This window comes from Coccidioides posadasii, chromosome 1 (assembly GCF_018416015.2).
Source record: "Coccidioides posadasii str. Silveira chromosome 1, complete sequence".
NCBI lineage: Eukaryota > Fungi > Ascomycota > Eurotiomycetes > Onygenales > Onygenaceae > Coccidioides > Coccidioides posadasii.
The window spans coordinates 7,765,798-7,790,764 of record NC_089407.1 but is presented as its reverse complement, the minus strand read 5'-3'; the positions used below and the strand labels follow the sequence as shown (position 1 = coordinate 7,790,764).

Below are 24,967 nucleotides of genomic sequence, written 5' to 3'. Positions count from 1 at the left end.
TTGATAGTTGAAATCATTTATAATTACTGCATATTCCTTGCCATTTGATGGGCTTCGACAGTGATTGGAAAATGTCGCAATTTTGGAATAACTGTTATTGGAGGTCCATAATTTGAAAGACTAATATGTTACAGCGCTTGAGAAGAAGAATCCAAAAAGACCGAAAGGTATGATGTTGGGTATTAAAGGAGCTTAGCGCCAGCGCAATGCATATTTCAAAGGACATCCATCGACATCCATCGCTATAAGAAAATGACGCAGAGTAAAAAACAGGATCATAGAGAAGAAAACTCGTAACGAATATCGTAGATTCATCAACGTCGGGGAATTCTACCAATTCCACGTCCGGCTTGAGGCAGTGAAAACTGGTGGTTTCCACTGAAGACGCGAGGAATCGATTTTTCGGGATCCCTTGGCCTGTTCTTTTGCTAAACGCTTGTTACGTTGCTCGATGATTGCATCGGTGAGGACAATTATCCAGTTTCCTTTCTGCGTAGAGTATCAGCATAAGATCTGGGTTGTGAGAGATCGGTTTGCGAATGTATGGTAGCACTTACATTGTATTTGAGGAGGTTTAGTACCACCAAGGTCTCATGAACATCCTTCTCTGTCATGCCACTTAAACTTGCCAATTCACTCTCGCTAATGGCATCCCGACCGGGTTCCAGGAGAAGTTCAACTAGCGTTTCTCTCCAGTATTGCCGGTAGCCGAGTAGGCCCAGGTCACTCAGTGGTTTCTCAGGAGAGCCTAATTTGCCTTCCCGTTTGCTAAGCTCGTAACTAAATGCAATGAGCAGTCGACCGTATCCACGACGTTGATACTGTGGAAGCGTAAGGATACATGCCACATTGTAGCCCTCGGCTGATTCTTTCTCCTTGGAGAAATATCCGACGAGGTGGCAGCCCTGGGCATCGCGTGTAGTCATGCAGTAGAAAAGAAAAGGATCAACATCATAGTAGAGGGTCTTGTGGTCCAGGAATAACTTGCTCAGCAAGCACAAGTTTCGACACCATGTTCGCTGTCGACGGCCATCCACTTCAAAAAAAGATACATAATCATCTCGATAAATCTCGTTGCCTGGTGGATGGACGAGAGTACATTTAGATCGGTGTCTTTCAAAAGCACGTTGATCATCGAAATAACTGAGACAGAATTCATCGATGTAGACCATGTCCGCGTCGCTGAAGGAAGTCGGATATGGTGAAAAGTACCACGGCTCTATTTCATATTTTCCCATCTGGATTCGATTCAGGTTTCGCACACGATGGATTTCCGTGGGGTTCTGTGTCATACTCCCACCCGTCCTCAGCTTCTCGATTTCCTCTTGCCGAACAGCTTCCTCGGCGGCTTTTTCTGCCTCTTCCCTGATTGCTGCCTTGGCTTCAGCTTCGGCAACATCAACCATCTCCACATCTTCAGAGTCCACCTCCAGTTGAGGAGTACCTCCAGCAGAGACGCCTTCGCTGGGCAGCTGGGGAATACTTATCGGAGTACCATCTTCAGCGTTTTCCTTGCCACTACTGGCCTTGGACAGCTTGGATTGTTTACTGATATTGAGATTCTTTCCTGCTAAAAGATCTGGAGTTGAAGATACATCTCGACTTGCTTGTCTTGCCCGCTTCAGTGAATTCTTGGGCTGAGCCTTTGTTGCGGCGGCGCCGCTAACTTTCTTCTTCTCTGGTTTCTCGGGCAGAGGCCATTCTACTTCTTTCGTTAAGTCAATCCGCGATGCAGGGATCCATTCTGCAACTCATAGTCAGTGATAAGGATTGCACAAGCAGCCAGCTTCGAGATATATGCATTCTGTACGAACCGTCAAGACGCTTGTTGAAGTCGACATAATGTACGCTGTCGTCATGGTCAGTATCTCGCAGAAGATCAACAGGGCAGCGGAGTACGTACTAGAAGGCGGGCCCATCTTTCCGCTGTCTCATGGACAGGATCTCTGCTTTCCGATAGTCGCCATCCTGGCAAAACCAACCAGTTAGCGCCAGCGAGCCCAGTAGATGTCACGTGAAGCGGTGCTGGGCTGACGGTCACCCGCAGCGAAAAGATTCTCCTCACCTTTTCGACAAACGCCTTAACACCGATCCTGGGCCAAGAGAATCAGTAAAGGATGATGATAATTCCAGGTAACCAGCAAGTCCCTATTTGAGGAGGGGGGAGAGAAGTTACCTTAGCGTATTCAAGGTGGCAAGGCTCCTTTCAACAGGATCTGGCGTGCTGGGTGCCTCTTGCGAGGGATCTCTGACGCCCATCATATTTGTCAGGCTGATTTCTACGTAAAACCAACAAAATCTGAGATGGAAGATGCTGTTAAAGTGGATTTTGTGATGGATTTTTTTTGGCTCTTCTGTGGATGGAACTTCGTGAGGACTTTTTTGATTTTGCTTTGCTTGCTGCTGGTTGGCGGTTGGGTTTTTGACTTCTCATTTGCCACTCACCAATCGAGACGGCATCATCCGCTGGATTGTACCATTGCTTCACCACTTGCCGCACGGAATCACCAAAAGGACTTGTTAGGCACCAAACAATAGTATTTCTGATTATAGTCACGCCTAGAATACATTTTGCTACCTGCTGAGAGTAAGCACGCCCAATTGCATATGTATAATCATGGTTGCATCCCGAATACTCTGTTGTTATACACGCCTATAGTTAATGCCACCCATTAATACTGCCAGCTTCAAGAGAATCCAACTCCTCCTTGCGCTGCCTGTATACCTCTTGAGCTTCGCGCTCCCGTCTGGAAACAAAAGTGACTTCCTCACGAAGGCTCTCCACCCGCCCCCGAACAGCGGACTCCTCTGCAATCTGCAGCGTCCTGAATGAATCTAGATCAAACTTAGCCTTCTGCAGCGCCTCATTTGCTTCCAAGATCTTATTTCTCAATGTCTTTGCCCTAGCCTGATATCCACCGTAGTGCAGCGCAACTTTTTTCTCTAATTTATTACCCTGTTCAGCAGTTTCTATCAAGGCATTCTGCACCCTGTCAAATGCCGCAGTCATATCCTTTTCCTGTTTCGCAAAGTCGTCCTCATCCGTGTAGATTGAAAGTCCCGGAAGCGCGGATGGGCACTCGTGTAGAGACGCCCACGAACTGTCAAAGTTATTCTGCCACTGCTGCAACACTTCCGATGATACCTCGGCAGCAATATCCTCTCTGGCTTTGGCCAAAAGGTCGTTACTAAAGAGCTGACGCTTAGGTGCTTTGCCCTCAATATGCATACCCTGCAATGGGAACTTGTGTGCATCGTGCGCAATAATGATCGCCATCTCCCGTGCAACCATTTGCTTTACTGGATCTTCAACTTCTTCAACTTGTTTCATCAAGGCTGCGATGTCTAGTGTCCGTGGTCGAGGAAGGCCACGTTGATAAACTTGAGTCTGGCGCTTGAATTTCTCCTTCGCCGCTTCTTCAGCGGCGGCTTTATTCCTCTTGTCCCGCTCGGCGGCATCCTCTTCAGTAAGAGTATCCGTCATGATCGGTTCTGGTTGCTCTGACGGCAATTCTTCAAGTTCCCATTCCGTCTCCTTCGGTTTAGGAAGTGAACCAAGTTGCTGGCGGAGTTGCCTCCGTATAAAGTTTTCCTGGATCTTCATCTCTTTTGGAGTACTCGCCACAGGGAGACCAGTGTCTTTATTAATCATGAAATTATCCCGGGGCGTGCGTAAGGGAGTTGCCCCCGGACGTGCCTGCAGAGGAGTACCTCCGATAGTACCAGCGCCACCCTGACGGAAAGGAGTTGCCATGGGATTTGGCGTGACCATCTGGTGCTTTCGTGGTGCAATGCCTTCAAATCCAGTGGAACCGCCGCCTTCAAGAAGAGGTGCGTTCTCTCCACCGAGGAGAGATGACTGTGTCTCAGTCAGAGCCTTAATGTTTCGGATCTCATTTGCTATTCGATCTTCCTCGGGAGGAGCCCTTGGTGTTCGAATCGGGGTACCACCAATAATACTCGAATAATTGGCGATAAGACCTCGTGTCCCTTCATTATCATCATCTCCGGCCATTCGACTGGCCCTCTCCCCGGCCATACCCATTTTCACAATCTCCTCTAGCTCGCCCTCGCTAACCTGAGGTGAAGGGAGGACTAGCGCCCGGCGCTTGCTGCTTTGTTCTGCTTCCCGGATACGCTGCATCTGACCGGCTTTTGCAGCCGCTGCAAAAGCAGCAGACGATCCAGTTTTGTCGTTCTTCTGCCGTTTTTTGTCTTGTTCTTCGTCTTGGTCTCCTTTTCTCTTATTCGCTAGCTGCTGTTTTCTTGGGTCGAACATCTCCCTTTGTCGTTCATTTCGTGCCTGCTCCTCGGTGGTATTGTAAAAACCAGGTGCGGGCTTTTTCTCGAACGGAATGTCTGCGTTATAATCCATCTGCCCCTTTTTCGTCGTAACAACCTTGATATTGATTCCGGCATTTTTAAGTTCTCGTCGCTTCTGTAGAACGGCCAAACGTCGTGATTCTTCCAACTGTCGCTCTCTAGCTTTGCGTTTCGCTTTCTTGCCTTGAGTGTTGGCAAGGCGGGCACGAGCCTCGCTAAGCATTTCCTTTTCATCTTCATCAAGGTCGATGGTGTCGGGTCGAGCCGGCTTGGATTCCGGATCAGGATCTAGTTCTCCTGGTCTACATATCCAGTCAGCACCATTGGCAGGGCGTAATACGGGAAAATGATTGGATTGCAACGTACCGTAGTCTTCTAACATCGTCGGCGCTGGGAGCTGCAGTTTCGCCGCCAGCAGGGCCACCCAAACCTAGCTCATCAGATTCTCTAGCCTCCGCTTCGTCCAAGAGTTTCTGATATCTCTCCAGACATTGCGTAGCAGTTCTTCCGACAATGGGCGCTATCGTTCTCCATTGGGTGGGCATCAATTTTGCCAGATGAAGTAATTTCTCATCTTCCTCCTTCGACCACTCGACTTTGCGAATAGCGGGGTCCAGCCATTCCGACCAACGGGCTTTGCACTGCTTCGGCGTCTTGCGCGCAAGAAGTGATGATACTCGAGCCCACTGGTTCAATCCATACTTGGAGACCGCGACTTTGACGATCTCATCCTCGATGTTAGTCCTATGGCACCAAGGAATGTCAGTAAACCGTACAGGCCACGCAGCAGTCAACAGCAATGGACGAGCACACATACCAAACGCCTCCCTTGACGACAGGCATCTTGATGGCTTTCGACGTATGTCGGCGAGAGCTGTATGGCTTGATGAGGTCGATTTGGGCGTCGCGTGAAGGGAGATGGCAAGCTGGCGTGTGTGTTATCTTCTGGGTGTCTTGGCAGCAATCGCCACGCACCACTCACAGCCTTCACCCAAGTCAACTGGTGAACAAAAAATTGCGGGTGATGATACCGAATACCGAACTGAAACTGAAAAAAAAAAAAAAAAAAAAGAAAGAAAGGAAAAGAAAAGGAGCTGCAGCACAACTGAGCAGGGCATCAAGACGGTGGATTAAATAACAAACATGGCGACCAATATTGAAGCGCCACACCAATACAATCAACCCTCGAGAAAGGGTAAAAAGGCTTGGAGGAAGAATGTGGACGTGTCGGAGGTCCAGGAAGGCCTTCGACTGCTTCGGGAAGAAGAAATTCAAGGGTAGGTCGCTCTGAGCGTCGCTGGAAGTTGTCTATGGATTGCAGCTGATCCTAAGCCTTTTTTATAGCGGTGTTCTCGCAGAAAAGCCTTCAGGGGACCTATTCACAATCGATAAGCTCGGGTCAAACGAGATATCAAAAAGGCCTCCGAAAGCATCAAGACCGCTAAAAGCCGATGAGATTCTAGGCCTACGCTCTGCTATCAATGCTGTCGATAGCCGGAAACGCCCAAATCCCAAAGTCACGGATGGAATAGTCGAACCTAAAAGCAAGCGAACGAGAAGGGACTGGGTGACCAAGGAAGAATGGCTACGACTCAAAAAGGTCGCCGCAGAGGCAAACCCGCTAAACCAAGATGTCCAACAAGGTGCTTCCTACGACCCGTGGGGAGACAACCCAAGCGCACCTACACTCGAGGACAATCTCGATTTTATCCCAAAAACAAAGCCGAAAGTTGCGCCTGCAACACTAAAGCACCCACCGATCTCACTCGCAGCTAACGGCAAACCAATACCTTCTGTGAAAACACCCGATGCCGGAATAAGCTACAACCCCACCTTCGAAGATTGGGACAAGCTCTTGACAGAAGAAGGGAACAAGGAGGTAGAAGCGGAAAAGCAACGCTTACAAGAAGAAAAAGCGGAGCAAGAGAGACAGACTCGAATTGAAGCAGCCAAACACGAAAACGACGAGGCTAAATCTGACGATGAGAGTGCGTGGGAGGGATTCGAAAGCGAGTATGAGGCCCCTGAGTGGTTGAAGAAAAAGCGACCTGAGAGGAAAACGAAGGCCCAAAGAAATAAGATAAAACGGAGGAAAGAGGCAGAAAGAAAGGCAAAGTGGGAAGCGAAGATGAAGAAGAGAGAAGAGCAAGCGTCTCAAATCAAAGCTATTTTGAACGCTGTGAAAGAGAATGAGGAAGCCCGGAAGTTGAAAGAGAAGGAAGCTGAGTCCTCAGAAGAAGGGGATGACCGGGTTTTGCGGAAGAGGTCATTTGGCGGTAAACATCTGTAAGTTGCTCCAGGCCAGTTTTATGTCCCTCGTATCATGCTAATCGCAGTCGCAGAGTTCCTGAAAAACCCCTTGAAATAGTGCTTCCCGATGAACTACAGGATTCTCTTCGGCTTCTGAAGCCAGAAGGAAATCTGCTAGGTGATCGCTTTCGGAATTTGCTTGTACAAGGAAAACTCGAAACCCGGAAACCGGTCTCCCAGCCCAAAAAGGCAAAGAGAACGTATACCGAAAAATGGTCTCACAAAGACTTCAAAATCTAGTGCTGGGCACTACGGAAGCTTGAGTGCAATGATCTCTAGGTCGCTAAATAATTTAGTCAATGAATTCCCAATTTGTTTATTCTCTGTTGGAGTCTAAGGTAGCCCGTAACCTGCCGATATCGATGTAGAAGTCCATCTAACGTTTAACGCGACTAGCCTAGGTCCGGCCGACCTCCTCAATTTTTCGGACTTACAAAATTCCGTCGAAGACAAGGTTTGCACCGTTTGCATCTGCGGGAAACGCATTTCGCAAACCTCCCTCCGCAGAAGAGGAATATGACACACACGCTGGAAGTGCTGCAGGAGCAGACCGACCATGGAATTGTGACGGATATGCGAAAATGGATCTAAAAGATCTATCTAGCAACTGGAAGAAGCTCCAGGCGACCCTGAAGAAAAGCAGCACCTCAACGGTCTCGAAACGCAGCGCCAGCGAACAAGTCCGGCAGAATGGAGTGAAGCGGAGAAGGCAGTCATCTTCCCGACATACACACACAAATACCAGTATAGAAAAGCGGGAACGGGTGTTTAAGAAGCGAAAGATGTCCAGTGTTACTGCGGAAGTCGCTGATGGCGTGGAGAAGCTTGCAGTCGACGGAGATGCGAAGACCAAGGAACCTACAATACAGTTGACAGGGAACGGCATTGGCCGTGAGCGTATTAATGAAGGGCTGTCAGCTACGTAAGCCCCTCAGTCCCTTTATCACAGCAGCCTGACTTCGACATCCGTGACGCTAACCATCAGCAGTGCTGAAGCAGGAAAATACATAGCCATCGACTGCGAAATGGTGGGGGTCGGGCCAGATCCAGACCGCGAATCGGCGCTTGCACGCGTGAGCATAGTCAATTTCGCTGGAGATCAAGTCTATGATTCCTTCGTCCGAACCAAAGAGGAGGTAACAGATTGGCGCTCGAAAGTTAGCGGAATCACACCGGAGAGCATGGAGCATGCTAGAAGTTTTGAAGAAGTACAGAAAGATGTCGCGAGTTTACTGGATGGTCGTATTTTGATAGGCCACGCCGTGAAAAATGACCTAAACGCCCTGCTTCTGAGCCACCCAAAACATGATATCCGTGATACAAGTTTACATCCTCCGTACCGAAAAATCGCCGGGGGTGCTAAACCGCGACTGAAGATATTGGCGGCTGAATTGTTGGGGGTTCAAATACAAGGGGCAGCTCACTCAAGTGTTGAAGATGCTAGGGCAACAATGCTGCTGTTTCAGAGGGATAAGGAATCGTTTGAGAGGGAGAATGCGAAGAGATGGCCTGTCCGTGTGCGGAAGGATACTGATAAGGATGGGGCTGGTACCCCGAAAACGAAGAAACCAAAGAAGAAGCGAAAGAAACGGTAATCGGCATTTACAAATCTCAAACCCTCCTCTTTGCAAGTGCATCTACGGAGTATCGAGCGAGAAAACGCGATACAGTCCGATTGCACATCGCGCCGTAGGCTAGACCGATTACATAATAAATTCACTTTAGCCAGCGCACGCGTCCAACGCGTCGCGAACCGACGAACATAAATCAGACAGACAATTTCCAGTTAATAGATCTCATTTAAACTAATACCATCCGAGAGTGCTCCGTACATTCATCAAATAGAAGGACACTGATGCTCATGATATATCTTTTGTAAAAACTCGTCTTTTAGCTTCTAAACCTCCCTGCAAAAAACGCACCACGCGAGAAATATCCAAGCGAGTAACCCTAGTTTCTCTAAACAAAACCAGCATCAGGACCGTTAAAGAAGCGGACAATAAGCCCTTGCGAGTATCAGACCAAAAGGATGTTTGTCCTAAGACCATCAGACGAATCCAAAACTCCTCTCCCTACCGCCCAGCCAAATATCCTCCCCTGCAAAATCCATCACGACGGTCCTACGGAGGTCTCTCAAAGGCATTGGAGCCCAATAACGGATGCGGACAATCCAGGTAGGCACTTTCTATTATTCTCTGAGAGGCCTTTGTGTGGCCCTTGTCCTTGTGAATACGTGTCTATGACCATACAAGGCGGGCATATAATACTTTGGAAGACGGGCGCTGTAGGACAAAAGTCTGCGCCCCTGACGATAAAAACAAGCCTGGGCGAATGATGTCGGCTAAATCACTATTCTCCCAGAACTAGCAACTACATATTTTCGTGGTCGGAAACTTCGCGGCCGGCGAATTGCACTTCCAGAAGGGTATCATGGTATGTCGATAGCTCCGGGCTTGCTTTGGAAGCACAGACGGGCATGGCCCCATCAAGTATTAACACTAGAAATCCAGGAGTCGTCGCCTCTCCAACAGAAATGACTCTAAAGCAACCTAAGAAAGATACGTCGCGCGGCTCGTCGAGACCTGACAACCCCGAATGCAACAGAAACACCAATAATGACAGTGATAACGATGGTAACGATGGTAACGATGTTGACGAAGGTGATGATGATGATGATGTTCAACCTTCTCCAACAATTCTTGAAGCCCAGGGAACATTTTCGAATCTTATTGTCTGGGATCATGACAAAGTACCTTCTACGGATGATGTTTTCATGAAGGGAATAGGCGAGTGGATACGGTTTGCTGAAGCGGTACGTCGTTTTCCTCAATCTCAGGTGATCCTTTCCAATGATCTCATGCCTAACGATTAATCACTCCGCTTCCTTTACGATTTGTAGATGCATTCGGATATCAATCCAATAGATTCGGAGAAAACATCCTAAAACACGAGATGAGCGTATAACCCGTGGACTATGAATGATACCCTATTTCAATCTAGAATAATAATCAACTCCAGTGTCTATATAAATACAATGACATTATAATTTAAGTTTAGGATATATATATTAATCCTGACGGAAAGAGAGGGTCAATTCATTGGCCATAGCGTCTTGGTCGCCCTAGACCAAGACATTCAGCCATGCGGAAGAAGATATCAACGGAATTATAGACGCCTGTTTTCATAGGTACCGGTCAGCAAATCTTAGAGGAAAATAAACACAATACTCCAGGGGGCAGAATGGACAACATACCTCCAAATTTCTCCTGGCACGGTCCCATCGCGAAGACTGGCACGTCAGTCAAGGAATGAACGCCCTGACCATCGGCCACAGGCAAAGTTCCATTGGTAACGAAACCAGAAACAGCATCTTTATAGTTCACATAATAATCATCCGAACCCTTCGGGAGCTCAATGGCAGGTACTCTTGGACCATCCTTATGGACCTGGAAGTTTTCCCGACGGTCTGGATTGGCAGTGACGCCTTGATAGAGGGTGTATCGCGGATCCCACTGGGCGGGGAAATGTACGCCCTCGGTGTAGTGGAGAGACGCATCGCTCTGCTCAGTATACTGCGATAATCCAGAGTTGAAGTATGTTCCAACGGCGTTGCGTTTCTCGCGATCGGTTTCCTTCTCATTCAGGTATTTGGTGTCAACAGAACCCATGACATCAAAGCCATGCCCATGGTCAGCAGTGACGATGATAAGAGTGTCATCAAGTTCGCCGAGGGCACGGAGTTTATTGACAGTCGCCTTGATGGTGTCGTCGAGTTCGAGGAGTTCTCCAAGGGCGCGATCGTAGTCCAGAGCATGCATCTGCTTATCAATACTGGCGGCTTCGGACATGAGGAACCAGCCCTTCTTGCCTTTGCGTGAGCGGTTATGCAGGATATCGATTGCCTTAAGAGTCATTTCCTTCAATCCGGGCTGGTCAGTGGCATCCTTGTCAGAGCCATCAGGATGATTATGTTGATTGAGCAAATTGTTCCTGTACACATTCCGATCGAGCCATTTCGCCATGACACCAACCGAGAACACACCTAGAGCCTTAGTGTTGTTAGGAGCTTGGGCAAGGGAAGTAGCGTTCCAGCTGACGCTGTATCCACGCTCTTTAAAGAGCTTGTAGTAATCCTGGCCTTTGTATGAACTCCTTCCAGGCAGGAAATTTTCGGCACCACCACCAAAGAGAACATCAGGCCCATCCCATTCTGTCCAAGAGTAATTGGTTAACCCTTGGTAGTAAGAGTCAATCACATGTTCGTATTGGCCTCGATCGCGAGTATGAGCAGCCAGTGCCGCAGGTGTAGCATCGGCTAAAGAGCCAAGCTTAGCAAAATGCCTTCACTATCCGGGAAAAGATATGACTTACATAAATGTGCAGTGGACACGATACCGACACCAGCGTCAGGATATATTCTATGGAAGATTTCCGCAATAGTCTCGACCTTTGGATCATCAAACGGATCTTTCGACGAATCAACATAGACGCCCAGCGCGTTTACCGTGGTCTTATGGCCGGTATACAGAGCTGTGGCAGAATTTGCGGAGTCCGTGATGAAGGAGTCCATGGAGTGAGTCATCTGGTGGCCCAGCACTGGGAATTTATCCATCTGCATTGTTGTCTGATACTTTCCATTTACGGAGCGGTGGGCAATCAGGCGTGCAGCGGTGATCATGTTCGTGGTCATTCCATCGCCAATGAACAGGACCACATTCTTGGCCCTCCTGAATATGGACAGATCTTTCACTGTCCAAGTAGCAGTGGTCTTCATGCCATTGTAGTAGGTTAAAGTAGCTTCGTATTCTCCGGGTTGGTACAAGGCAACTCTACGATACACTTTCGAGGCAACGCGAACTAGCGAGGGCTTCTTTGCATCTTTGGCGAAAAGATCTACGGGCACAATGTGAGCTGGGGGTTCGTCCACAGAAAAGTCACAGCAAATTGACCTTCAAAATGACTTACCTTCGTACCAGGAGAAGTTCCAGGTCTCTAGCTGTGGTTCCTTGACCTTGAAAAAATCTGTAGCCTTTTTGGGTTTGCTTCCGCGACGTTTGCGGGCGACGGTGAAGGTGAAGTTCGGGTCAGGTTCCCCAGCACGCGCCTCGGAACCGTTGACAGGGGAGTGGACCTCCAGTCGAATATCGAAATACTGCCCGGGGAGGAATTCGGCCCTATCACAAATTCATCAGACATCAGCAGCTCTTTTAGAGGAGACAGGCGGTGGACATTCGTACTGGTCCGGTGGGAAGATGCAACCCAGGCCAGGACAGCCACCCAGGCGTTGGAATGTCTGAGTTAGACCGGATGCGGAGAAAAGGGCAATACCCGCAACCAACGAAAGCTTCATGGTTACGACGACAGCAGCAGAGCCGACCTGCTCGCGAGTCAAGGAGACGGGATGCCTCTTTTGAAATGTGAAGACGAGGACAGACTCAGGTGGCAGGAATTCAGCTCTCTTTAAAACTGTTTCGTATCTAACTATTCGCGGGAGTGCAACCAATGCCGGGTATCCATGGATCCTGACCGAGATCGTGTCCAGGCGGGACCGTTCGCGTAGACGCCATACAGGTGATTGTGTACATACGAAAGGCCGCGAGCCAAAAACGAAGATTCCCTCCACATTGTTTTCCAGAGCCCAAAATGGCCAATGATCGCCCTTGCGAAGGCCATGCTCCAACAGCACGTGGAAGATTGGCAGCTGGTAGCCCCAGCTTGGTGAGCAGATGGCCAGCCGGCGTGAGAAGCGGTTCTGCCGTCGGATCTCCTCAAGAGTTTCCTGCCGGGCTCTGGAAACCGACAGATTGGGGCGTGTTCATGTGCCCGTTGGTTCTCTCCATTGCACAAGGATGCACCAGCGACCAGCTTTGTGTCAATTACCGAGCTGTATTCGAATTGTATTTGTATTTGAATTGGGAGAACTCAAAATACTTTGGCTGGGCACAAATCACATGAAACGAGCTGGTATTATTGGTTGACTACCCCATTACTCAGCTCGCGCTGATCAGATTAGTGCGGTACCTGGACTTTTTTTTCTTAACTGACCAATCACAATTCATAGTTTCACATGGCCGGTGTTGATCCGGATAGCTCGAATAAGCTTATTTTGTACCTGGTACGGAGTACATTCACCCAAAACCGGACGTCACCCCTTGTACTCCGTTAAGGATGTGTGTATATACATAGGCGTGTGGAAAGGAGATCACCCCCTGGATAATTTTCCATTTGGCGAAATCGTCTGCAAGGAATTGAAATGCGGCGTGGGGTGATTCCTGGTACACAGCCATCCCTGGAAATGGCCGGCGAGAATTGCAATGCCACCATGCCCAGTAGCTGGCACGCAGAGAGACACGTGCTGGTGGCTTTTGGTCGACGAAGAACCTTATTCGAGGGCTCACTTTTTCCTTTCTGTTGGTCAAGGAACTCCTCCGTGGGCGGGCCGAACTCGATCTCCATTTTGGGCTTCCCCACTCTCCTTGGCGGCGCCGTGCTCTTCGATGAATCGGCTTGGGTTATCAGAGCATGTATCCACGCCCGGCCATTAAAAAATCCCCCCCCCCCCCCCGGGGAACCGCGGAGGACTTCTGCCTCAGAGGGCATATTTGCCATGGATGAATGGTAGTTCGGAGGTTTCGGTTGAAATTAAACCTGCCGAGAAGCAAATTCATCAATATGAACGCGATCGACCCTAAGCAGAGCAATAAAGTCAAAAGCGTCGAGGGCGCGGAAGCACTACTTTCTCTTCGTCGCCTTTCTTTTTTTTTTTTTTTTTTTTTTTTTCTCAGCGACGCGGAGCTCCACCATTGGACATGTAATCATGTTGACTTCATCAAACATATCCAAGCGATTCTTCTGCGTTGAACGTATTTGTAATTGCAAGCAGCCAGGGAAAACGCTTTGTATAGTTTCACCCTGCAGCAGATGATAGATATCCGCTGGTTGCCCATAGGTAACTAACAAGTTAGTTAGTCAGCACCCCAGCTAAGGCTTTCCGTCACTTCGAGACGCTGGGTAGCAGGTCAAGAAGACCGTTTAGGGACAGAAGGAAAAATGTCAGGCAAATCTGAGGCTGAAAGCTTGATTCCAAGGTTCAGGATCGAAAGACTCCTCAATCAAGGTTAGCAAAAAGAGGCGCTGCACGTCTGTGCAATGTCTTTTAGAGACGCGGGATGGTGCACCAAACTACCAGCAGAAGGCCCCGCGACGTCTCCTCCCGTAGCTACATGATAAAATGGCACGCTGACCATGAATCTGATATCCAACAGACCAAAATGACCGCCGGATTTCAATTTTAGGCTCTATTGATGACCAGCCTGGCGTCCTGATCATCGAGAGAGCAGCCTTCGTTGCAGATATCGGCTCCCTCAAGGCGTTCCATGCGGCATTGGGCAATGTCACAAACCTGGGCGCGAACGACATTTACCGCTGGTATATGGCCTCTTCAGGCCAAAACCACGTCAATCCACCAGACCTTAAGCTTAACCTGATATGGCCTTGTACCGAGCAACACGTTCTAAAATACTCTGCCCAGAACGTTCGGATGGTCACGGAGACCCCGGAAATATATCAAAAATATGTTAGGCCCTATATGCAGGAGAAACGGGGCAACGGTCGCCTGAACTGGGTCTTCAACATCATTGAAGGACGCAAGGAGCAGGAAGATGTGCTTTACCGGGAATCCGATCCTGAAGAGGGATTCCTACTTTTACCCGATCTTAACTGGGACAGGAAGACTATTGGCACATTACGCTTGCTGGCTCTAGTAGAGAGGAGAGATATCTGGAGCATGAGAGACTTGAGAAAATCTCATGTCGTTTGGTTGAAGCAAATGCGCCAGAAGCTTCTCGAGGCAGTTGTTAAAGTGTACCCTGAGCTCGACACCGATCAGCTCAAGCTTTACATTCATTGTAAGTGGCGCGATGCCTATCCTCTTCAGCTTACTGGCCGAAGGCCACTTCTCCTTAAATTCTTAATCTAACTTTGCGAGCCTCGTATAGACCACCCGACTTACTATCACTTACACATTCATGTTGTGAATGTCATGCTTGAAGCCGGAACCACCCAGTCGACAGGGAAGGCCTTTGGGTTAGAAAACCTGATTTCTCAATTAGATGCAATGGCAGGAGATGCAGACGCAAGCATGGCAGACGTGCCCGTCTCCTTTTTCCTTGGAGAATCGAGCGAGTTATGGACGAGCATCTTTGGGCCTTTGAAACGAGGCGAAACGCCGAATTCTGGGCATTGACACCGCATCGCCTCTAATACCACCAGTCTTTAAGTGATTCAAGTGAACTCTTTGTTTTATAGAGATACCATTTCATAGAATGAGAAACAATTGCACTCGACGTTAGTGGGCGAGGTTGCCTGGAGCGGCCTTGGATGCGGGGACGATTTTGCTGAGTTTGCACTATGACGCATGCTCCCCGCCATAAATAAATGCTCATCAAAGTGCTGCCTCCGGGAGCTGTCAGAACATCAACAACAAGCCGAAGAAACCCTAGAGGAAGGTCTAGCGTGGCAGATAATCTATAGAATCTTTGATTGTTATTCCTACAAAAATGGCAGACAATCCAGACTCTACCAAAGCATTCGTACCCCTCGGTAAAGTCCTCCACAACTCGTCCCGCGCCCATATCACATCTGCCCTTCAGGAGGAACAAGACCAAACCCGACGGAAACACCTTGCTAATCCTTAAAAAAATAACACCAGAAAACAACCCGGAGGTGATGTCCCACCTCGTCCACCAACTCGGTCTCTCCCCCGCTCTCGGTTTCGCCGACGTTTTTAGCATCGACGACCCAGAGCTTATCGCTTTCGTCCCCCGTCCCTCCCACGCGCTACTCCTCGTCTTCCCCATCTCTCCCGCCTATGAATCCGCGCGCATAGCCGAAGACTCCTCCAAATCCGAATATACTGGCTCGGGCCCCAACGAACCCGTGACGTGGTTCAAACAAACTATCCGCAACGCATGCGGTCTCATCGGCCTCCTGCATGCAGTCTCCAACGGCGAACCGCGAAAAAACGTCACCCAGGGATCTGATCTTGAAACGCTCCTGCGCGATGCAGAGCCGTTGGATCCGATCAAGAGGGCAGATTTGTTGTATGAGAGCTCTGCGTTGGAGAGTGCGCATGCGGATGCTGCGAGGAGGGGGGATACGGAGGCCCCACAGGCGGATGCGAATGTGGATTTACACTTTGTGTGTTTTGTAAAAGGTGATGACGGTCGATTGTGGGAATTGGATGGGCGGAGAAAAGGTCCGTTGGATAGGGGAATGTTAGAGGAGGGAGAGGACATGTTGAGTGAGAAGGCCTTGAAAGCTGGGGTGAGAAAGTTTTTGGAGTCGGAGGCGGCTGGTGGTGCGGGTGATTTGAGGTTCAGTCTTGTCAGTCTGGGACCGGCATTTGACTAATTGTGTGCTTTGCAAATACTATGGTTTTGATTAACCACCCTGGTCCTATTTGGCTCTGGGAATGATGCGGATAAGCTATGTATTATCAAAAGGATTAGTTATACCACGTACTATTACGGGGATTTTCTCGATTGAAACGATGTTTCAGGAAACCTATGGGTATCTAGCATCCTATCATTCACACCACCAACGCCGAAAACATTGTTCCATTCTAAACAGGCTCAGTGGCTCCGGCATTTGTCCACCACCCATCCCAATTGAATCGCAGTACCTCATCACCACAGGACCACCAACCCGCCGTAAGATTTCGAGCAAAGACCTCGAGAGCATTGTACTCTTTCATATATCTTTGCTCACCATCCGCATCCCGCGAGGTGAAGAAAAGTTGCTCTACCATTTCCTTGAGATTCGGTTTCCGAGAGTGAACATCTGGCACAGCGGCGATGACTCTCCGTCTCAGTATATGATTCAGTTTCCCATCACTACTGGGCAGGCGTTGCCTCCCTAGAATCAACACCTCGTACGGCAGTCTCCACAGCGCACGAACAGGCGAAACTGGGTAACCACTGGTCGTCGTCTTGATCCAAACCCATTCCTCAAAGGGTTGCAGCTGGGCTGCCTTGAGCGCTTGACGAGCAGCAGAGCGAGATTTATAGTTATTTGTCGTCCAGATCGCGGCAATCCCTCCCGAGGGGTCGAGTTGGGCTTTTAAAATCCGGTTTATCAGCCTTTGAAGAACAGAGAATGTTGGTATTGTCTTGTAGTGAGCCGAACGGCTAACAGAGCGGTTGGGCCAAGGAGGGTCCATGATGACGAAGTCAAATTTTCTGTCCGATGGAAGGAATGAAAGAAGGCTGGGAAAGGAGACTGGTTGAGTTGACATGTGTGTAAGACAAAAAGCTGCCTTTGGTGGGATTGTGAACGTTATCAAACCTGCCGGTTCGACAGTCGGCTTCCCCTGGCCCCACAGGTTGGTGGCGCTGGATGTCTGCTGTGCATTTCGAATGCGTAAAAGCGCAGGAGCAGAAGATGTATTCTTCACGGTCATGCTCCGAATAGAGTTCAAGGTGGGAATTATATTCAAGCCAGGCGATAATATTAACGGGGGTACATCCTCAGAGAATGAGGCATCTTCCCGGGTGCTCCGATGTCCATCACTCAAACTAAACCCCTTTAACGCATACAATTTGCCCAAGTTTGGCTCTCCGACTTGACGATCTTGGTCCTGTTTCCTCCCAGAAATGTCCTGCAGGTAGCCAGGCCGCATCGCTCGCGGGAGGCACCATCCTTGAGTGTCATGATTAGCACGTAGTTCCCGTAACGCGTCATTAACGAGGTCTGCCAATTTGTTACGATATTCCAGTTCAACAGCCGGAATGCGCTCCATCACTCTGAGCATTGCTTTCGTGCCCTTTGGTTCGGTTGAAGGGCTCGAATAAGGATGTTCCAATGGTGGACAAGAGAAAATTGACGGCATGCCTATCTCCTTTGAATCATCTCCAGTGTACCTGGATTCTTGCTGGGCCAGACTAATAGAAGCCGGAATGTCTATTAGATATACAGTGTGATCCTCGTTACAATAGAGGATGGCTGAAGGGCTCCCGCTCTTTGCAGGTAAAGAGCATGCCATTTTCACCAGATGGCAATGTAGGAAGATTGGAATTGATCAAACTCAAGCTTTCATTCATATCGATATTGCTATATCCACTAATTGTAGAGCCGATAATGATGATTTTGTTCTCACACCATATTCTTACGTCCGACATCATGGAGCTAGACGTGTGATGCAAACAATACAAATAACTAGTTGGTGCAAATAGGTGCAAACAGTAACCAAATCGAGACTACCCAGTTGCACATAACCCATAATTATCTCCCCCCCCTATTGAATCAGATGAACTTGGTCTTGATACTCCCAGCCTTTCATTCAGTTTCAAAAAGATACAAAGTAACTGCGCACTATCAACCCTTGAATATAAAACAAACCATAATCAGCATATGCCATGAAACAACAGAGTCCCTACCATACCCTAAGTAGTACGGCGCCATAAGCGAAAAGTATGCAATCAAATAGACAATAATATAATTTATCCGGTTTTTTCTTTAAATGCAAACTGCCCCTTGACGGGCTGATTTGAGGGAGGGAAAAAAAAAAGAAAATAGCATAGGTAAGAGGGATCACAAAGCAAACACATACACATGCATACATACATACATTTGACAAGAACAAAAGATGAATAAAACAGAAGCAGAAATGAAAGGAAAGTGGAGGGAAGCAGATATGAGATTCACACAAATTTGAAATCTTCAAATAGTTTAGAGAGTCCTGCTTGCTTTTTGACCAAAAGTAGAAACACACCAGGTCAAACAAGTGAAGAGAATGAGATTCAAAAAAGCAACGTAGTGTTAAGGATGGTCCCGTGCCCGCCGGTGGCAGAAGTAAAACTGAATCAAAGAAAAGTCCAGGTATGTGCTGCATGACATGTGTGTTCTAATGGTCCTGGCTTTGTTTACTTGCTGGATGACCTGCAAGTTATGCACGACCATGTGCTAGCACATATGGCTTGTATGCAATATCCCACGCTTTCAAAACTCCAGGTGGTGTCAAGAATCCCCTGTAGGATAAAGGAAGCATCAGGAGGAAGTAAACAAGTTCATAAAACAAGGTGAAGAAGAAAAAGAATATGGCTGGTTTAGATACTTTTTGTTCTGTTTAGAGCCCTTCGCTTTCATTCCCTTCCTCCCTTTCAGTGATAAAAAAAAAGGGGCAAAGGAATTGTGACCACCTTAAAGAGGGGGGGAGGGAGGAAATAGGAAACAGATCTCAGACAAATAGAAACCGGTCGAATATTCCAAACAGAGGACTATGCTTTATCTCTATATGTCAATTAGTCGATGATCTTAGCCGATTACAAGACAAAAGATAAACTTACACGTCCTCGGCGGCCACCGGGAGCAGACCCCTGCGAAGGCTGGGGCTGCTGATAGAAAGGTTGTGGGTAGCCATACAGCTGACCAGCGCCCATAACCGGAGTTGTGATAGGGCTGAATTGCGAAGGTGCAGCAAATGCAGGCTGCTGCATCATCGGATTGGTGCTAAGCTGCGCCGGTGGTCCGGGAATCGGAGAACTGTGGGTTTGCATGGTACGGAATGCATCTATCGAAGTAGCGTTTGTTGGATAACCACCAAAACCGTTCGTTGGCATTCCCGAGTAGAATGCTCCCTGTGGAGACATTCCACGGGATTGAGCAGCCAGGAAATTTTGGTATTGCACTTGTGGGTTAAGAGAGTTGACAGGGTCGGCACCAAAACCGGGGGCATTCATGGCATTGAAGTTACCAAGTGGAACCTGAGTGTTTATTCCACCGAGCGAGTAGGGATCGAAGGGAAGAAGGTTGTGGTCGGATGAAACGGATCGGGTCATGTTGGATGGAGAGTTGAAAGATTGAGGAGGTATATTGGGCGGGAACTGTCCGCTGTATTGCCTTTCGGGCTGAGGTGGAACATTTGCGGCGGGCTGCCTGGGAGGCTGTCTTCCTTGGTTCTTTTCTTGGCCATTTCCGTGATCCCTACCGTGATGAGTATCCCGCGATGGTCCATTTCGTGAAGAAAGTCCAACTTCGTCCATCAGGCGCTTATATCCTTGGCTTGGCGAAGTTTTTAGCTTCGTGAGGACTTTCGCCACGGTTTTTACCACTTCAGCACGCATGCTCTCTTCGAAGAAAGGTGTGGTGAGAACCTTAAAGATCAATGTCGCACCGGACACCTGGTCCTTGAGGATGTTCTCTAGAGTTTCATCTCCTGAGCTGAAGAATAATGCTTTCAGGATAATCTCTCTCGCTTCTGGCTCATTCCTTTGGTTCACAATTTTCAATACAGTCAGATAGGCTACCTTGTGCGTACAGAGATGCACCAAGTGTGGAACGAGTCGAGGAGCGAGCACAGTGCGGCGATGAGGGAAATTGCAAGTATCCAGGAACCATGTCAACAGCAGAGCCCCATTGGCATTAGTTGCCAACTGGACGCTATGAAGAGCAATGGCAGACGCAAGCATTCGTTGCTGGTCCTTCGTGGCATGGTGGCTTTCTAGACACGCTCTCATCGCTCTTGCGCCGAATCTTCCCTGTGCAATTTCCCACATCCGACTAAGCATCGTCTCAAAAATGAAGTCATTGTAGGGCGGCCCGAAGCGAAGACAGCATTGCAGGACATAATTTCCGTACTGGTCAAGGAATAGTGGAACAGTGTATGGTCGTAGGCTTTCGACGATCATTTGTTTTTGGGTGTGAGTCTTCGCTACATCTATAATCTTCTGTGCAGCCCAGGTGCCGTTCTTATGTACGCCGATTTCTGCAAGATGAGGGGCGATCGGAACGAGCATCTCTTCCTTGGTGGCTTCAGAACAGAACTCAAACAGCTTCTGCACCACAGTATTACCCAAGTAATCTGAGGATAGTTCTGCGATTTCAGGAAGCATGGTTTTAGCGGTCTCCTCAATCTCTTGGACACTGCATGCTCCATTGTCAATGCGTTTTCGGATGTCTCTGAGTTTGGGAGCATCGAAAGTTCGAGTTTGGCTCGGCTCGGGGATTGGAGCAATCTCGTCATTGAAAGACTGATAGCTGATTGCTCTCTGGATATTCTGGCTAATATGCATGCATTCGTTCTCTGACGCACCGAATTCTGTTACAATTTGGGCCATCTCTGGAAGCAATTTGGGTAGCTCGGGGATCTTCGGAGAATTGACACGCCCTTCTTCCTTGCCAGAGCCTGCTGCACCGTCACCTTGCTGGCCGGAAGCATTTGGATCCGGTGTTGGAGACGACTGAGAATCGCTGTGACCAGGAGTCTCAGAAGCTGGTGTCACCGGGACCTTTGCATAACCAATACGGACAGGGCCGGCACCGGGAAAGATTTCCTTGCCATTCAAAAGCGACTTGGCTTGGATCGCGCTCTCTACGCGCTCGAAGTTGACGAATCCACAATTTTTGTGGGTCAGCACTCTAGTCGACTCAATTTTGCCATACATGCTGAAAATAGCATCCAAAGAGGTAACAGTTGTCGAGACGGGTATGCTCCCAATCCAAAGCGCCCGGGTTGGTCCTTCGAGATTGTTTTCCTCGGCCACTTCCTGGCCGGGTCGCATTGTCCCAAGGCCTCCTAGTTGCATCATCTGGACGGCTTCCTGCAACTCGTCATATTCCCCTGCTTCAGCAATTCGTAAATCCGCGGCGCTGATACTGTTGTCTAGTCTGGAAGGAGTCGCAAGGTAGTTACGGATCGCCGATCGCTGAGGTGGGGTGTCTAGCACACCGGCGGTACGAGCGCGTGGCCGGCTTGCCGACGCCTGGTTTGCAAATGCTTGAACAGCGAGGTTATGCTGATGAATCTGAGCCTGAGTTGCAGCCAACTGAGCTGCTGTGGCTGCAGCTGAAGGGGTCAAGGTTCCAGATGGTATACCCGAATAGTGAGCCCCAAACTCTTCTTCATCTTCGGCATACTTTTCCTTTGCATTGACAGAGTATGAGCGGAACCTGTTCGTACCCCTGTTCAGCATCGTTAGCTCAGCAAGCAGCGGAGGCAAAGAGGGAGCTTGGTGTTGTTGTTGTTGCTGCTGCTGCTGGTGCTGCTGGTGCTGCTGTTGTTGCTGCATCATGATATCAGCAGGACGCGCCAGTGTCGCCCTTGTCTGTTGTGGAGTTTCTGCGAGGCCAAGATAATCCAAAGTTTTCACGTCAGCGTCGGCTAAGCCGTCTCGCGAAAAGGAAGACTGCGACGGAGACGTGGGTCCTTCCGAGGAGCGGATGCTGGTCAGAGTAGTAGCGCGGTCACGGCCTGAAGCCCAGTTGGTCGAGAAGAGAGAGGGGCCAAAGGGGTTACTGTTTCCAAGGACGGTCGTGCGCTGTGGCATAGACCCTGCTCGAAGTCGAGATAGAAGGACTCCGCTTCCCGGAGCCGAAGTCCTTGGGGTTTCTAGGCCAGGAGGACGAAACGGACTGGTCGATGGGGTAGGTCTAGAGGTTTTGGAAATTATGGACGACTGGACGTTGACGCCGTTGAGAGGCCCGACTGGAGAGAATCGAGAGGGAACCGTGTCAGCCCGTGTGCGTCGCGCTGGGCTCTGGATGTTCGTCTCTGGCAGTGGGATTAAATCTGGAAATTCATCCTGACCGGGGGACTCGGGGATGTTTTCTCGCAAAGGTGTTGAGTTTCCGCTGGTTGGAGGACCCCAGATATTCGGAGTCACCCCTTCTTGAGCTTGGATCTCTCTTGCCCTGAACCAGAAAAGGCAAAAAAGAAGCGAGGCACATACGTCAGCGACGAGAATTATACTTTTGGGCGGTAATCAAAGGGGGAAAAAAAAGAAAGAAAAAAGAAAAAACAGAAAAAAAAAAAAATGCTTACCGCTTGGAGTAGATGCGAGCGCTGAGTTCGTGGGAAGGGGAGCCAGCCGTCCTTCTCGCACTTCCGATTGATCCACCTGCGCTGACTAGGCCATTTGATCCTCCAAATGCGGATTTCATCGAGCCTGGCGCCTGTAGTTCGCTGGGAGACGAGCTTCCGGTCGATGTTCCCGAGCGTGGCTGGCCCGTCGGGAGGTAGCTAAGATTAAGATGGCTGTCCGGTCTTGAGGAGGGTGCCATTATAGATTAAAAGATATTCTTCCTTTTTTTTTTTTTTTTCCCCTTTATTTTCGTTCGTCCGTTAAATCTATGGCTTCTCTCTGAGAAGAAAGAAATGGGTTCAGAGACGGGAAAGATGACGAAGACGGATGCGCCCAAAGGTAACTGACACCACCATTAGGTCAATAAAAAGCTTTCCGGGCCCTCCTGCAATGTATGGAGATTAGACGAAGGGCTCAGATCGTGGCTTTGAATGGAGAGATCGCACGTTGAAAGAGGGTTGAAAGATGATTACCGGTGTCGATGTTGGCCGTAGGATCGAGTTGGAAGGCGGATTTGGGCCGTTGGGACAAGGCTTGAGCTTCAGACGCCGTGACTAGCTTCGGGGGATCCGTGGGACCAAAGTTTGTCGCAACCAGAGAACAACGGTTGGACAACCTAGCCCCGGCGAGCAATGGGTGAGCGAGACCGTCACTAAATGCACTACGGCACGCAACAGGATGAGAAGACAGGGAAAATAGCCCATGCAGCCAACAAAAGGAAGAAGAAGAAGAAGAAGAAGAAGAAGAAGAAAAAGAAGAATGCGACGGCACGGGTGGGCGTTCGTGGGGGCGGCAGGACGGGGTGTGGCTGGTCTGAAGCTTACAAGGAGAAAACGGTCGGAGCCCCTTTCAGAAGAAGAGAATCCGAGAATTAAAAGATCTATCGTAAGGAGAGTCGCCGAGTAAGGTACGCAGGTCCAGGCGAAGAAATGAAGAGATGATTACCAGCGTGTCATCGAGAGACGGAGATGCGTGAAGTTAAAGGCAATCGGGGTCTGGCGGCTCAAACTCGGAGAGCAGCGTGTGGTTTTTGAGGTGGGAAAAATATGGGACGAATAAAAATCTCTCTGTGCGGGAGAGTGAATAGAAGGATGAGAAGAAGAAGAATGGAATAATAAAAAAAAAAAAAAAAAAAAAAAAAAAAAAAAAAAAAAGAGAGAGAGAGGCAGAAGAGAAGATGAAGAGAGGAACAGATTAGTGGAGGAGTCCTTTTTCTCTTGGTTCTTTTTGCGGGTTCAGGACAGTCCGTCGGAGGTGGAGGAGAGGAGAGGAGGAGGAGGAGGAGGAGGAGAGAGGGAAATCGGGACGAGACGGTCTGGCGATGAAGTTCAAAGAACACGGATTGAGTTCACCAACTCACTGGCTCTCTCGTGTCCTGTCTCTCTACTCTCGCACACTGTCTGCCCAGATCTCTTAGTTAACACAAGTAGTTATTATTACCATTCGAGTCTGCTGGTTCTGGGGCACAGAGTCCTTTTTTTGAAACTTTCTTATTATCAGCAAGCTAGTTTATTAAAAGGCCGGGATTCAAGCCCCCAGTTGCAGAGTCGCTTTTCTGCGTCCTGAAACATCCACCACCAGACCTCACCCTTTGATAAAAGGGACGCTCTCTCCGCGCTAGTTAACTGCCAACCCGCTCACTAACCCAGCGAACTATTAGTCTCCCTGCCATCAGGGGGTCGGGCTCCGTCTGCCCTGACCGAATCACCACGGGCGGCCAGAGCTGAAGGTTCCTGGACTAACAAATTCCAAAAATAAGCACTACACATTTCCATCTCAAGGTTCCCTTTCTTCTAGAAAAAGAACAACGATCTGCTTTGCCGCTCTGGACTCCTCGTATTTGCCCTGGACTGCGATCTGTCAAAACAGCATATCCGGTTAACCCAAAGGGAAAACACGCTGCATGTTCTTCCCTCCCCCCCCCTTGTCCACTGAATTTCGGCCCTCGACCCGCCCGAGAATTTTTTCCACACTGACAAGAACGAACTAGTTTGATTCCAGCAAACTTGGCTTCGGCTTCTCGACTCGAGAGCGCCCTTTTCTTTCGCGACAAGCCGTCTCGAATCCTGAGGAGCGGTAATCAGCACCGCCAGAGGAGCTCGAAAGCCATCCACAGAAAGCCAAAAAAAAAAAAGAAAAAAAAGAAAAGAAAAAGAGAAGGGCTGGGCGGCGCTGGAATGCCGAGATTGCGCAATGCTGATACACTAGCCCAGGACTCCAAGTCAATGGTCTGACAGGGCCTCTTTTCTTTCGACTTCGATGGCGTTTCATTCTCCACAGGTAGGATACCGGCGCACTGCAGTGGTTGGATGCCTGGGTGAAATTGGCATACCAGACGATGCATCTTCAGTCTGAAAGAGTCGGGCGCCTTGCTCATCTGCTTGCTGTCGAAGGGCGGTGAGAGACCCGTTTCAAAAATCGCTTTTGTCTATGCGGGAGGGAACTCTGGCCTCGCTATCATAGTTAACCTGTTAATG

At 49.1% G+C, this 24,967-nt stretch overlaps 10 protein-coding genes across 10 annotated transcripts; 5 read left to right on the top strand and 5 right to left on the bottom strand.

Annotated features, from left to right (window-relative positions):
* Positions 1 to 97: 97 nt before the first annotated feature.
* On the bottom strand, positions 98 to 2,262 carry ESA1 (Histone acetyltransferase; the record flags this gene model as incomplete). Its single annotated transcript, XM_003066268.2, has 6 exons — positions 98 to 489; positions 558 to 1,744; positions 1,815 to 1,849; positions 1,904 to 1,968; positions 2,066 to 2,093; positions 2,177 to 2,262. The coding sequence occupies 6 exons, from the start codon at positions 2,260 to 2,262 to the stop codon at positions 331 to 333; spliced, it is 1,560 nt and encodes a 519-aa protein (XP_003066314.1). The 3' UTR covers positions 98 to 330.
* Positions 2,263 to 2,522: 260 nt separating this feature from the next.
* On the bottom strand, positions 2,523 to 5,195 carry CEF1 (Pre-mRNA-splicing factor cef1). Its single transcript, XM_003066267.2, has 3 exons — positions 5,141 to 5,195; positions 4,690 to 5,067; positions 2,523 to 4,625 (listed from the first exon to the last, which is right to left on the bottom strand). The coding sequence occupies exons 1-3, from the start codon at positions 5,164 to 5,166 to the stop codon at positions 2,660 to 2,662; spliced, it is 2,370 nt and encodes a 789-aa protein (XP_003066313.1). The 5' UTR covers positions 5,167 to 5,195; the 3' UTR covers positions 2,523 to 2,659.
* A 165-nt stretch (positions 5,196 to 5,360) lies between these two features.
* Positions 5,361 to 6,923, top strand: D8B26_002360 (60S ribosome subunit biogenesis protein NOP53). The gene is made up of 3 exons (XM_003066266.2): positions 5,361 to 5,600; positions 5,668 to 6,609; positions 6,666 to 6,923. Exons 1-3 carry the CDS (start codon positions 5,467 to 5,469, stop codon positions 6,871 to 6,873), a joined length of 1,284 nt encoding a protein of 427 aa, XP_003066312.1. The 5' UTR covers positions 5,361 to 5,466; the 3' UTR covers positions 6,874 to 6,923.
* Positions 6,924 to 7,159: 236 nt separating this feature from the next.
* REX4 (3'-5' exonuclease) lies at positions 7,160 to 8,249 on the top strand. The gene is made up of 2 exons (XM_003066265.2): positions 7,160 to 7,555; positions 7,622 to 8,249. The coding sequence occupies exons 1-2, from the start codon at positions 7,215 to 7,217 to the stop codon at positions 8,226 to 8,228; spliced, it is 948 nt and encodes a 315-aa protein (XP_003066311.1). The 5' UTR covers positions 7,160 to 7,214; the 3' UTR covers positions 8,229 to 8,249.
* Positions 8,250 to 8,662: 413 nt separating this feature from the next.
* On the top strand, positions 8,663 to 9,626 carry D8B26_002358 (uncharacterized protein; the record flags this gene model as incomplete). Its single annotated transcript, XM_003066264.2, has 4 exons — positions 8,663 to 8,807; positions 8,995 to 9,066; positions 9,144 to 9,445; positions 9,533 to 9,626. The coding sequence occupies 4 exons, from the start codon at positions 8,663 to 8,665 to the stop codon at positions 9,575 to 9,577; spliced, it is 564 nt and encodes a 187-aa protein (XP_003066310.1). The 3' UTR covers positions 9,578 to 9,626.
* An 82-nt stretch (positions 9,627 to 9,708) lies between these two features.
* D8B26_002357 (uncharacterized protein) lies at positions 9,709 to 12,276 on the bottom strand. The gene is made up of 5 exons (XM_003066263.2): positions 11,871 to 12,276; positions 11,599 to 11,807; positions 11,005 to 11,526; positions 9,887 to 10,948; positions 9,709 to 9,808 (listed from the first exon to the last, which is right to left on the bottom strand). The coding sequence occupies exons 1-5, from the start codon at positions 11,981 to 11,983 to the stop codon at positions 9,729 to 9,731; spliced, it is 1,986 nt and encodes a 661-aa protein (XP_003066309.2). The 5' UTR covers positions 11,984 to 12,276; the 3' UTR covers positions 9,709 to 9,728.
* A 1,350-nt stretch (positions 12,277 to 13,626) lies between these two features.
* Positions 13,627 to 14,927, top strand: D8B26_002356 (uncharacterized protein). Its single transcript, XM_003066262.2, has 3 exons — positions 13,627 to 13,750; positions 13,899 to 14,540; positions 14,631 to 14,927. Exons 1-3 carry the CDS (start codon positions 13,684 to 13,686, stop codon positions 14,876 to 14,878), a joined length of 957 nt encoding a protein of 318 aa, XP_003066308.2. The 5' UTR covers positions 13,627 to 13,683; the 3' UTR covers positions 14,879 to 14,927.
* Positions 14,928 to 15,105: 178 nt separating this feature from the next.
* YUH1 (ubiquitinyl hydrolase 1) lies at positions 15,106 to 16,168 on the top strand. Its single transcript, XM_003066261.2, has 2 exons — positions 15,106 to 15,234; positions 15,344 to 16,168. Exons 1-2 carry the CDS (start codon positions 15,192 to 15,194, stop codon positions 16,042 to 16,044), a joined length of 744 nt encoding a protein of 247 aa, XP_003066307.1. The 5' UTR covers positions 15,106 to 15,191; the 3' UTR covers positions 16,045 to 16,168.
* An 87-nt stretch (positions 16,169 to 16,255) lies between these two features.
* Positions 16,256 to 17,443, bottom strand: D8B26_002354 (uncharacterized protein; the record flags this gene model as incomplete). The annotated part of the gene is made up of 1 exon (XM_003066260.2): positions 16,256 to 17,443. The coding sequence occupies one exon, from the start codon at positions 17,441 to 17,443 to the stop codon at positions 16,256 to 16,258; it is 1,188 nt and encodes a 395-aa protein (XP_003066306.2).
* Positions 17,444 to 17,856: 413 nt separating this feature from the next.
* On the bottom strand, positions 17,857 to 23,832 carry D8B26_002353 (uncharacterized protein). The gene is made up of 3 exons (XM_003066259.2): positions 22,451 to 23,832; positions 18,978 to 22,320; positions 17,857 to 18,921 (listed from the first exon to the last, which is right to left on the bottom strand). Exons 1-3 carry the CDS (start codon positions 22,687 to 22,689, stop codon positions 18,916 to 18,918), a joined length of 3,588 nt encoding a protein of 1,195 aa, XP_003066305.2. The 5' UTR covers positions 22,690 to 23,832; the 3' UTR covers positions 17,857 to 18,915.
* Between the last annotated feature and the right edge of the window lie 1,135 nt (positions 23,833 to 24,967).